The sequence below is a fragment of the Pteropus medius genome, unplaced genomic scaffold, assembly GCF_902729225.1.
Source record: "Pteropus medius unplaced genomic scaffold, Ma_sr-lr_union100, whole genome shotgun sequence".
NCBI lineage: Eukaryota > Metazoa > Chordata > Mammalia > Chiroptera > Pteropodidae > Pteropus > Pteropus medius.
In genome coordinates this window covers 15,645,252-15,657,835 of record NW_024351543.1, presented here as the reverse complement: position 1 = coordinate 15,657,835, position 12,584 = coordinate 15,645,252, and the positions used below count along the sequence as shown (strand labels likewise).

Genomic DNA, 12,584 nt, shown 5'->3' with positions numbered 1-12,584 from the left:
CATTGACTCTGGATGGTAGGGAGAGCAAGGTTCGTGAATGTTATATGTTAGAGAATGAAGAAAAGGCATTTACAGGGACTTCTCCAAGAACACAGAGCTGGTTCAGTTTCTAAAGAAGCAGAGCTGAAGTCCAGGTGGACTATTCCATGCCCTCTGTGGCATCCTAAGAGCACCCACTGGCCTGTGGAGATGCCTGCAACAGCAGCCAAGTCCGGGTCAGTCTTGCCTAGAGAGCAAGGCCAGGAATAGGGTGAGCAAATGAGGCACTTCAGGTACAAAATTTAAGGAGGCATTACCTGAAGACATGTACCTTGGACATCTCATTCACCTCACCCTAGCCTCCGTCTGCTGGAGAAGAACCAGGACGACTGATCGCTGGCCTGGGAGCAAAAAGAGTTTCTTTTCTCCCCTCATTCTTTAGTGGCAGACAATGATCACTACTTTATACTGGTTCCCCAAATGATCTGAATTACAAACCGAGGATTTCTATAAATTCAAGGGAGTCATCTTAACTTCTAATTAAGGCACGCATTTATTTACTTTTATTACTTTTTGAAAAAATCCCCTTCTTTTTGGTTCCTATTTAGCCTTGAGGGGCTACCTTGGATAAGCTGACAGTATAAGGATCTCTGTCATGACTTTTCAGGTCTCCACCTAGTCGAAACCCAAAATATGCAAAAACACCTTCAGTGGTGGGTACATATATTCTGCATCTGATGGTGCAAGGTAATGAACCTGGTTAATGTGGGGCAGCATAAGAAGTGAAAAAGTAAAACCACCTAATAGACAATATGGGAAAATAACCACAAGGCCATAGGCAAACATCTAAAACAAAAGGAGGGAGGGATAGCAAAAAGATTAACGTTCAGGTTTAAGACCATTTGAGAAACAACCTTATTTAATTATTTGTTTTTAACTAAATAATAATAATTATTTAGTTATTATTAATAGGTTATTTAGTGGTGAAGGTGGTCATAAAGTATGAATTAAAATAACGCAAATGCTATGACCTGATTCTCTTTGGCAAAGCAGGGAAAGAAATGAGCTGTAAAGTGGAATCTGGTTGGGGGTGGAGGTTGAAAATATATAGTCGAGATTACAGTGTGTTCAAAGTTATGGAATTTTTCTGTGGAATTCATATTTTTATGTAAAATTCATTTGTGTAATCCCTAGCCCCAGCATGATGGTGTTAGGTTCAGATCAGGTCGTGAGGGTCAGACTCTCATGGGATTAGTGCCCTTAGAAAAGAGGAAGACAGAGAGCTCTCACTCCGCTCGCAAGCACAAACAGAGGAAAGGCCAGGTGAGGACACAGTGGTCTACAACCAGAAAGTGGGCTCCCACCAGACACTGAATTCATCAGCTCCTTGATCTTGGACTTGCCAGCCTCCAGAACTGTGAGAAATAAATATTTGTTTTTTTAGCTACCCCATAGTTTGTTACACCAACCCGAGCAAACTAAAATGCGCATCTAGTCTTGGTTTTCTGGCTCCATCTTCTGCTGGCATGTTAGCCAAGACATACGTTTTACCTCTTTTTGCATATATATCTCCATCAGAGATTCAAAAAAAAAATTTAGTTTTGGTTTCACAACCATGTAAGTGTTCAATTTCTTTCCAATCCCAATTTGCCAGCTACACCTGTGCTACTGATCTTCCTCAGGCATTTCTTTATTCTAGGCTTTCACAGAATCTTCCCCCTTTCCAGGGCAATTATTCCAGAAAAGAACTCTAGCAAGTTTTAAGTCAAATAAAGAAGGAAAAAGGCAAAAATAAAAGCACCGGGCTGATAACAGAGGCCTTATTCAATCATATTCAGCTTTCCTAGGCATGGAACTAGGAATTCAAATGCAAGAGGGGCTTTGCATTTATGATATGCCTGGGTTCCCCAAACTGAAATACCGAGGGTCGGAACCCAGAGAGGAAAACTCTACTCCATAAAATTCAAATCACCAAGTATTTTTCCCAGATCTCCACATTCCTATTCTTCTCTTGCTGCAGAAAGAATGCCTAATGAAGAAGGGCCTTGGGGTGGCTGGGCGAAGAATCTCAGACTAGATGAGTCTCGCAGGTGCCTCCCAACACCCAATGCCCACTTTGCATTAAGTGCTGAACTGACCAGAGCAAAGGTCAGACAGGACAGGAGGAAAACATGGGAGTCTCCAGGTTTTCTTCCACTGCTGACCTCTTGGTGTACAATTTGTCCTTTCATGATAATGAAGTGACTTTTTCTTCTTGAAAGAAAATAACAAATACAGGAAAGTCCAGCTGGAAATAACAGAGAATTTTCATATTTTCCCTGCCTCATATGTTTGACAGGAGACGTAGGGTTGTTTCAGAAGGCGCAGAAGCTAAACTCTTCCGGCCAGGAATATGGGGCAGAAACAGTTGTGGAATGGAGAGAGGCACCCACTGGAATCACACAAAAATAGAAAAAGAAAAAAAAAAATCTCTTCCTAACAAGACGGCATGTTAACTGCAGCATCTATTCTATCATTATAGCTGGATCATTCTCCTCCTAATAATAGTAATAGCTAACATTTTTGTCTATGTATCATGTGCCAGATGCGACTTTACATGCATTAACTCATTCAGTCTTTGCGACAACCCACTAATCAGTAACTACTAAGCTGCTGGGTTGCATTAACAGCCCCAAATTGTTTACTGGTCCCTGTGTCCATACTCTTTGGCGGACGGCTTTGCAGCAAATCTCCTTAACAGATAGAATGTTTTCCTGCTTCTTGGATCTGGGTTCCTGGATGTGACTTAGTTTGCCAAGAAAATGAGGTAGAAATGACAATGTACCAGTTCTGAGCCTAGGACTCAAAGAATCCTGGCATATTTCCATGCTGTTTTTTCCTCTGCATCACTGACACAACAGCACACCTGCACTAACTTGCTGGAGGGTGAGAGACAATGGCGCTGAGAGCACTCGCTGGAGTCATCCCAACGAAGCCGCTCTCAGATCAGCCATTGGCCAGCCAAGCCCCAGACAGGTAAGGGAGCACAGCAAGAGCAGCAGAACTGCCAGCTACCCCAAGACTTGTAAGCAATGATATATAGTTATAGTTCTATGCCACTGGGTTTGAGGATAATTTGTTAGATACCAGACCTGATATGCTCATTTTTATAAATTAGGAAACTAAGGCACAGAGGAGTAAATCACCTTACCCCAAGTCACTCAGATAGTAAGTAGTAAAAATGAAATAAATCTAGGTAGCCAATTTCAAAATCAATGCACCTATTCACCATCAGACCTTCTACTTTAATGGATAGAGGATTGTGGCAATATTCAATTGTGTGTATGTGATATGTTCACTATTAGTGAATATCTCCCTTTCTTCTTGAAAAGCCCTTGGGTTAGCCATTCAAAGCAATCAATTTTATAAGAAAATGTGAGTAGAAGACGTAGCCGAGATCAGTATCAATCATCTAAATTCTAATAAATGAGATACTCAAAGAAGAGATTCACAGAAAGAGACAGCACTTTCGAATTAAATCTTCTCTTTTCCGAAAGAAAATGTTACAGACTATAAATTTTACATAAAGGTGATGTACAAAATTGGGTGGCCAATATCAAACCCATCAGAATTTCTTTTAGAATGAAATACGATGTTATATTTAGGCATATTAGTCACATATGGAGTGGATAAAAGCACATCAGGAGTCCACAAACAAACAAGCCCTCTTAAATAATGCATTCTTAGAAAATCTATATCGGACATCAAAAATAATTTTTTACCTCTGCAGATGTGAAAAGGATTAATCTTGGCAACCCAGACAGTCCCTTTTCCTTAATATCAGGACAATATTTGTATCTAGCTAAATTCATGGCATACATATTGGACACTGAACCACCTGCAAAAACAAAATTGAAATGACATATTTATAGCATGAAGTTCTAGCTCCCTAAGTGCTGACTCCAGTGGAAAGCATAAATGGCTGTGTCTGCTCTAATGACAAATCACTGTGAAAGTCATCTGAGCACCACACCCCCACCCTATTACTCTTACACACTTCCTAGTTTCCAATTCCAGCAATTTCCAGTCTCAGCAAAGTGAGAAGTTTTGGTCTATTCTCTTATTCCAGTTTTTCCAAATTAAAAGTTTCTATCTATGAGCTCTACACCCAGGTACCCACAGTCAATAGCATTCTTTCTGTCTGTCATCTGATCAATAAAATGACAGTATATGTTCATCTTTGCTCCCGAAAAGGACTGGAAGATAACAAAATGTGATTTAGGAACTTTCTCAAGTAAAACTGATTTAAAACCTTAAAAATTTTTTGTAGCTCTTCCAAATTCCCAATAGCAGATAAATTTATCTGTGTTAGGTACAAATTCTCATTTATTTAGCATTTATGTCATTTATTTAGCATTTATGCAAAAAAATTATCACTCTGGAGAAAGGCACAAGCTAGAGTCTCCCCAAGTAGCATTACTTTTTTTTTAGTTATAGGAGAGAAGTAGTATTACTAACATCCAACTTTTTGAAATGTGTAAATCTGAAAAGAGTTGTTCCTCATATAACATATTAGTACATTTGTAGATGCTTGTAATAGAAGGGAGATGGCAATAACTAATTGTACATACCTGGGTTAAATATTCCATCCCCTTCTTTCCAGCCAATAAATTCAATCATTTTCTTCAGAACCGCTTCTTCCACTAATAGAAACACTGGGGACACCTCATACGTATAACTAGATAGATATAAAAAACACTTCACTTCTATGACTAGAGTCAAACCATCCCTTTGGTGTCCCAAGAAATGCACATAAGGTTTTATTAAACCAAGAGGCTGCTGAAGTGTAGTACAGTCTTTGGAAATGTATCCATTGGCAATAGAGAAATACACAGTCAGTGATAGTGCTAGTTGTGGTTAGATAAATGCCAGTAGTTAGTGGCCTTAGGGATATGCAAGCTACTGGAACAGGCTCAATTTACAGAAAAACTTCAATTCCATTGGGAGAGATAAAGGTAGAGCATCTGGATCTTTGTATTAGCCATGAACAGTGGCCAATTTATCCTGTGAATGCTGCTTTGGATGTGAGCTAAAGAAAAAAACATTGTCATGGTAACCAGGTTTTATTAGGTTACTACTGTGGGTAACCTAACAGAGAGCATCTACTTGGACACTACTCATCCTGAATTATAGCTTCCTCCACCACACACCTGAGTTTGTACAAATGGGAAGTGCTCTGAGGGTCATCTGTTATTATGGGATGATTTCACTGCAAAGCACTACCCAGATCCCCTGCCGATGAAGGATTTGTTGCTCCAGCTGGAAGGTTGTTGTCAAGGCATTACTATGTTAGCTCCTTTAGAAATTGCCCCAGCTGCAAGGAGCCACCTTTCCTAAGGTCACAGCCTTTTCTGTGGTAGTCCACACCTGATGACTGGTCCAGCTGGAGGTATAAAGGCCTGGCCATGAGGGCCCGACTCCAGACGAAGATAAAGGGCCACTGCAGCTCCAGATGGGTCAGCCGAGATTGTCATTGAGCCAGCATAGCAGCCTGGCAACTATCTCTGCTTCTTTCCACTTCTGCTTCTTTCCCCTCCCAACACCCATGATGATCCCAAGGGTATTCCTTAATAAACATCTTCCTCACTAAATTCCATCTAGAGCAGCTTCCCATGGAACCCAAACTAGGACAGTTACCGTGCCCAGTTTTGTCATGTTTGAGTCTCTTCATAACTTGAGGGCGACTAAATATATATAACCTCCTTCTCTAACAATTAGGTGCTTACATTAAATTGTATCTGAATATATATGTATTCTAATATGTAAGCTAAGCAGATACATTTAGAGGTACAGTAACAGAATTTAATGTGATTATGTTTAACATCTGGAAGGGAAACTTTGGGATGGAAGAAAAAAAAACCCTACTATGTATCACCCTCCCATGTGGCAAGCACTCTACAGACATTATGACATTTTCAATCATTCTTGGAAACCAGTTTACATGTATCAAAAATATGGGGAAAAAAGTATATGTGTGTATGTGCACCTACAAATATAAGCGAAATAATCATTCGCTTTTTTATAAGAAAAAATAATAATATTAAACCTGTCTTTGGAAACTAGCTCAACCTTAAACCGAGGAACAGGCTTGGAGGTCGGGGGAGAGCAGTGTACAATGCCCACAGCTCCGTCACATTTTGAGTGGATTGTTCAGCTTAGCAGCAGTTTAATACTTCAAAAACTTCTAAAGATTTCAATTAAAAGAACCCAGATGAGAAGTTAAAAAACCCAAGATGTATAAGGAAATGTTCATAAAATTGTGTAATTTTACTGTCTCCTGAGTCATCTACCACTTTAACTCTCCCGCCCACTGAAACCTGGTATCATCTCGCATTACTCCATCCCAAGTTCTTTAACTGAAGTCACCAACGACACCCACACTGCAGATCCAGGGGACATGCTGTAGTCTTTGTCTTAGTTAAATACTCGACGACATGTGACTCTGGACACACTCTCCACCACGGCTTCCATGCTTTCCTGCTTGAGCTTCTCTTTCTCTTTCTCTGTTGCAAGCTGATCTTCCTTAATGCCCACTCCTAAGCCCTCGTCTCTCCTCACTCTACACTCTGTCTTACAGGCAGAGCTTCTCTGTCTCCTGGTTTGTTTTTATTCTAAGTGTCTCCATCCTTCTCATTAAAATCACTTGTAGGGCTTTGAAAATATGATGCCTGGGACACACCCACAGAAGTTCAGATTTAATTGGTCTGGGTTGGGACCCATGCCTCAATATATTTTTTTTTAAAAAGTTCCCAGGTTGCTTCTAATGAGCAGAATGGGTTGAGAATCACTAACTTAAGGAATTTCATCCATGCCCACTATTTCAACTACCATCATTCACCAATAACTTCTGAATTAATATTCTTCATATAGATAACAGAATTTCAGTCCCATATTCTCTCAACTCGGTTGGTATATACTCTTGGATATCTGGAAATTATTGCGAACTCAAATGCTCACACTGAAAATTGAATTCTTCCTTTTGTCTTGTTCATCACGTACTTGAAAACTGGTCTCCTTTTCCAATGCTTCTTATCTCAAAGAACGACACTACCATCAGCTCAGCTATGAAACCCAGAAACCCAAGCATCATCTCGTAAATCTCCTTTGTGTCCTCATTTCCAAGATCCAATATATTATTCAGTGTTTTCTCTTTTATCTTCTAAATACATTTTTTGGTCTCTATTTCTACCTCTCTCACCTAAATCCAAGCTACTATAATCCCTCTCCTGACTAAGGTAATATCTTCCTAATTGGTCTCCTCTAATCCTCTTTCCACATTTCCAGTGATCTTTTCAATAAGCAAATGGCACCTAATGATTTAAAAACCTTCAATGGCTTTCCATTGTACTTAGAATAACTCACAAACATGGCCCACAGAGTCCTGCATGTCTGCTTCCTATCTATATCTCCAGTCTTATTCTTTATTATACTCCGGATAGCTCTATCACTGGCCCTTCGGTTCATAGCATGTGTCATGTTGTCTCCTGCCACAGGGCCTTTGTAGATGCTGTTCCATCTGTTTGGAACTCATCTTCCCTCTTTTCATCAAGTTACTTTTACTTACCCTTCAGCTCTTAGCTGTAACTTCCTCAGAGAAGATGTCCTAGAGCACCCAACTAGGAAAAGTTGTCCCATTTACATTTATAGTGTCATGCACCATTCCTTCACATGAAAATTGGAATTTTAGATTAATTTGTGCGGTCATTCTAATTAATTTGCATGGAGCATCTCTCATTAGATATTTTGCTTCATGAAGGCAAAGTCAAGGTTTGTTTTTATTCAACATATCTCTCCAGCACTTAGCACTCGTGGCTTTTCATGCAGGAATAAATTAAAAGTTGCTTACTCAATTTCCTCATCTGTTGAGTGGAGATAACAATGCCTGCCTTATCCCTCTCACAGTACCACTATCAAATCAAACAACTCTTTGAATACTGCTGTCATAAGACTGTTCCATTACTCAAGATGACACTGCACAAACGAAACCATTAACTAGAAATTCATGAAATAAAATTTCATATACTTAAAAAACATCTCTAATGCATGTTCGGTGTAAAATTACAGTAAAATGGTACTTACACACTTGGGTTTAATGCTTCTGTCATAAATCGGGCCACCAAGGAGTAATAATCAAGTCCAGCATACAACTGGTTGAAAAATCTTGGATGGTCTATAAATTTAAACAGAGTATTTAACTACGCAGCAATAAAAAAGAAAAAAAAATAGAGTAATAACATAAATCTTTTAGACGATGAAAGCAGCTGGACACAAGAGAGTATACACTGCATGATCCTACTTATATGACATTCAACATCAGGCAAAGATGATCTATGGAAATAGAGGTTAGAATTCTGGGTACCTTTGGGAAGGAGATATTGATTAAGAAGGGGCTTGCAGAGCCTCTGGAGTGCTGAAAATGGTCTCAATCTCTATCTGGGTGATGGTTACCTACATACACAGATATGTACAAATTCATCGCTCTGAGCACTTAAGATTTGTTCATTTTACTGAATGTAAATTATACTTCAATTTTTTTTTAAAAAAAAAAGCTTTCAAAACCTAATCACACACAAAGGAAACAAATTATAGCTCTTTTTACTGAACAATATGTTTCTAAGTAAAACTTGAGTAATCTTTAAGAGTTTTGGTTTACCTTCTTTCTTTCAACAACCCTGACCCAAACCAAAACCTTTAAGAAATGGGTTATTTGAACAATTTGTATATGTATCAAAGCCTGTTACCTTTATTCTCTGAAAATACTGATATTAACTTTACTAAATTTAAACATATTTCACTCACTAACAGGGTTCGCTTCATGCTACTGACAGTGACTGGCCTTTTTATTTTTCAGATTGGACCATTTTTCATAACGTAACTGGCATTATGTAGATGGATTAAGATGTGATTCATCATGCAGCTTACATAAAATTTCTGATTCAACTTTTTTCAACACAAGTTGCCTTTAAGACTCAAACAACCTCAGTTCCAACTTTTTTTCTTTTTTTCCTCCTATAGAAGACCTCATAAAGGTTCTTGGCTTTACGCGGTGTGAATATTCATACTGAGCGCCAGGCTAACTGGCTTGACATTCTCAATCACAGGAAGCCCAGCGTGACCAGGAACAAAGAGGCAGGAGGTCTATTTCTAACTTTGAATATTTGGGAACCATTTCAGTTAGTGACCTCTCATTACAACTTGCAGCTTTGTTTTTGGTGGTTTCCCTCTCTTAACTAGGAGTTCAATGAAAAACAAAAGTCTCAGCAGAAAATGTCTTTTTAAATAAAACATGGAAAACTTCTTCTAATCTGGCAAAGGAGAGCAGACATTGCTATAAGTAATTTTAAGATTTTTGTTTTAGTTCTGTGTTAATTTATGATTGATTTCATTGGTAATATTATGAAAAATATCCAGTAAACTGAAAAATCTACTGTATTAAATGTCATTCTATATTTCTGACAGGTACTGTAATAATAAGATATGCATCTCTGCTTTTGAAAAGCTAAGCGGGTTTTTGATACATATACCAGACTTTCCCAAGGGAACACAGACTAATTATTTTTAGCCAAGATTTTATTATGTTTCTTCCACTAAATTTAGTTCAGTGTCTGAATTCACAAAGCATAATGCCTGTATGGTCTTAAGCACTAGATTACCTTTGTATTATACCTGGAAATGCATACTTTGGAAAGTATTCTCCTACTTTTGGAATTTGTTCACTGAGTATATAGGATATTAACAATCAGTTAAAATAGTACTCAAAACAAAGCTGATATGTTATTGCATTTACAAAGATCACAGTGGTTAAGCAGTATTATGAAACTATCACAGTAAAAATTTACCATATACAGTATTCATTTTTCTTACACCTTCCTAAAGGTTTTTACTTTTTGATTCTGCTAGATTTGATAAAATAATTTGGTAATTACCAATGGCCAAGACTTCATAAATATCTTTTGAATAAATCTATTCCTATTTATGTTAAAGAGACGCCCTTGAATAATTACTTGCATATTCTGGGCCATCAAGATTTAAAATGCCATACAAATTCTATAATCAAAATATTATTTGCCAGTTTGGAAGAACATATATAACAAGTAGCAGTCAGAATATGTGGTCTCGATTATAAATGGAGGATGGGGATTGCCAAAGGAGTAGATAATATTTATATGTGACCAGTAACAGCAACATTTTTTCTATTAATTTAATTCTGGTTTCTATGACAAATCTGTAATAAAGATTAAATGAACCATATAAAAATACCAGAACCATTATTTTTTGATTCAGGTTTCTCATCCCATAAATATTGTCACACTCAACTTTACCATGAGGTAAATACATACTGAAGAAAATGTAGACTTGTTAGAGGTACAGGTCAAGGAAGTAAATTAAAGTTCTTACTAGTTTTGACACTGTAGCGGATAACATCCTGGCAAAGTTCCAGCAGCCTGTGGTGGGGCTCTCCTGTGTCTCTCAGCTCCAGATCAAGAAGTTGTTTCAGTTGTTCAGGAGGCCGCCATTCACAAACCTGGAGGTCCAGCAATGGCACAGTTAATTGAGCACTCACGAGAGCCAAGTATTGAAAGAACGTTAGAGGCGTAAACCTTACTTACCCTCTTGACACTTCTAGACAAGTGGGAGAGACAGGGATTGAAAGGAGCAACCATGGTTCAGCATGAAAAAAGCTATAACAGAAATGCAGAAGTCCCTGGAACAAGTGAGGGGCCCCGTCTAAGGTTTGGAAGGTCAAAGATTTCCTGGGGGAACTGATATCTAGGTTGTTACATAAAATAAGAATAGAGTGAACCAAACAAAGATTAGGGGGTGGGGTAATGCAAGGGACATTCTAGGTGGAAATAACAAAGTAGCAAAGGCTGAAATAAGTATAAAGGAGCTCATGGCACATGGGGAGAATGAAGGAAGTTTGGTGTGGCTAAAACATAGAGTGTGAGGAAGGGAGAGGCAGGAAGTAAGGCTGGAATACCGAATAACTTCCAACTAGCCTCTCTGCTTGTTCCCTTACCCCATACAGTCTACTATCAACCTAGCACAGAGGGATCCTCTTAAACCTAAGCCATGGCCATTCCTCTGCTCAAATATCTCCAATATCCTTCAACGTAAAAGCCAGTCCTTACAATAACCTAAAATGATCTGTATAATCTGCTTTCCTTGGCAATGTTTCCTTCCTAGTCTCATTGAGCACTACTTTCCTCCTGGCTGACTCTGCCCTGCCACTGTGTCTCCATGCCGTATCTTAAATATCCCAGACATGCTTCCCACTTTAAGGTCTTTGCACTAGCTATGCCTTTCGCCTGGAATGCTTTCGTGCCAAATATTTTCATGCCTAACTTTCTCACTTCTTTCCAAGTTCTACTCAAACGGCACTTTCTCAGTTACAGCAATTCTGATTGCCTTATTTAAAATCTCAAGCTGCACATTATCTCTATTACCCTCTCTAACTTTTTCTACTCTTTATTTTTCCAAAGTACTTATGACCTTCCAACATTGCTTATGTCCTATATAATCTCCACGAGAGCAGAGACGTGGTCTGTTTGCCCACTGGTCCCAATAAGGGGATGTTCAATAAAGATGTGATGAATGAATAAATAAATGAATGAATGAAGAAATGAACAAGGCTCATATCATGGCAAGCTTTATGTGGCACGTTATAGAGTTTGAACTTGGCACTAAGGAAGTCATTGGAATGTTTTGGACAGAGGAATGGTATGATCATATTTGTGTTTTGGACAATAACTTTAGTTGCTATGTGGAGATTCCAAGTAAAACTGGCAATAAGAAGTTGCCATAATAAATCAGGCAAGAGGAGACGGCAGGCTGGATGAGGGTAAGATACCATAGGAATGAAGTATTTCTAGAGATTTTCAAAATGCAAAATCAATGAAACATAGAAATTGATTTCACAGTGAGGATGAGGGACAGAGATGACCAGCATGACCCTGAGGTCTCTAGCTTGCTTGCATACGTGAATTGATGGTCGTGATGGGAAGAAGCATCCAGTAGTGGGTGGGTTGGGGCTGATGAGTTTTGAGAATATTTAGTTTAAGGCTTCTCAGGACATCCAAAAGGAGTGTAGCAGTTGGTCTAAAGCTCTTGCGAAAGGTCGGGAACAGAGTTTCAGGCATACACTGTGAAAATCTCACAGAGATGGCGTGGCTCAGACTGAACACACACCTAAGGAGAAAAGGTTCAGGATCTCACCTGAGCAACATTATACTTTAGAAATGTATGAAGGGAGAGGAGCTCATGGGTGAGGTAGAGGACACGCCAGAGAGGCAGGCAGAATCCTAGAAGAGTTCAGTGCTATTAAGCAAAGAAAAAAGAATGTTCTAAGGAGAACATCCCTGTCAAATCCTGGTGAGAAGCCAAATTAGATAAAGATTGAGAAGTGCTCATGGGATTTATCAACAAGGAGGTGTTCTTGGCAAGAGCAATTTGACTTCGAGGTGGGAATGGAGGCCAGATTGCCATGAAGTGAGGATGTAGGAGGTGAGGAAATAGAAGGAGGGAAGGAGCGTAGACAATCTTTAAAAAGTTTGGCTGTGGAGGGG

At 38.9% G+C, this 12,584-nt stretch overlaps 1 protein-coding gene across 5 annotated transcripts in view; it reads right to left on the bottom strand.

Moving 5' to 3' along the window:
* The window catches only part of GADL1 (glutamate decarboxylase like 1), a 166,355-nt gene that overhangs the window by 112,996 nt on the left and 40,775 nt on the right, over positions 1-12,584 (bottom strand). For 4 of the 5 annotated variants that reach the window (XM_039843478.1, XM_039843476.1, XM_039843479.1 and 1 more), the window contains exons 3-6: positions 10,417-10,543; positions 8,098-8,188; positions 4,590-4,696; positions 3,741-3,856 (exon numbers count right to left, since the gene is read on the bottom strand). In XM_039843478.1, the coding sequence (XP_039699412.1) occupies positions 3,741-3,856; positions 4,590-4,696; positions 8,098-8,188; positions 10,417-10,543 (441 nt within the window). Of the gene's footprint in view, positions 1-3,740; positions 3,857-4,589; positions 4,697-8,097; positions 8,189-10,416; positions 10,544-12,584 lie in introns of those variants that run through there. The other variant, XM_039843480.1, reaches the window with a different exon arrangement.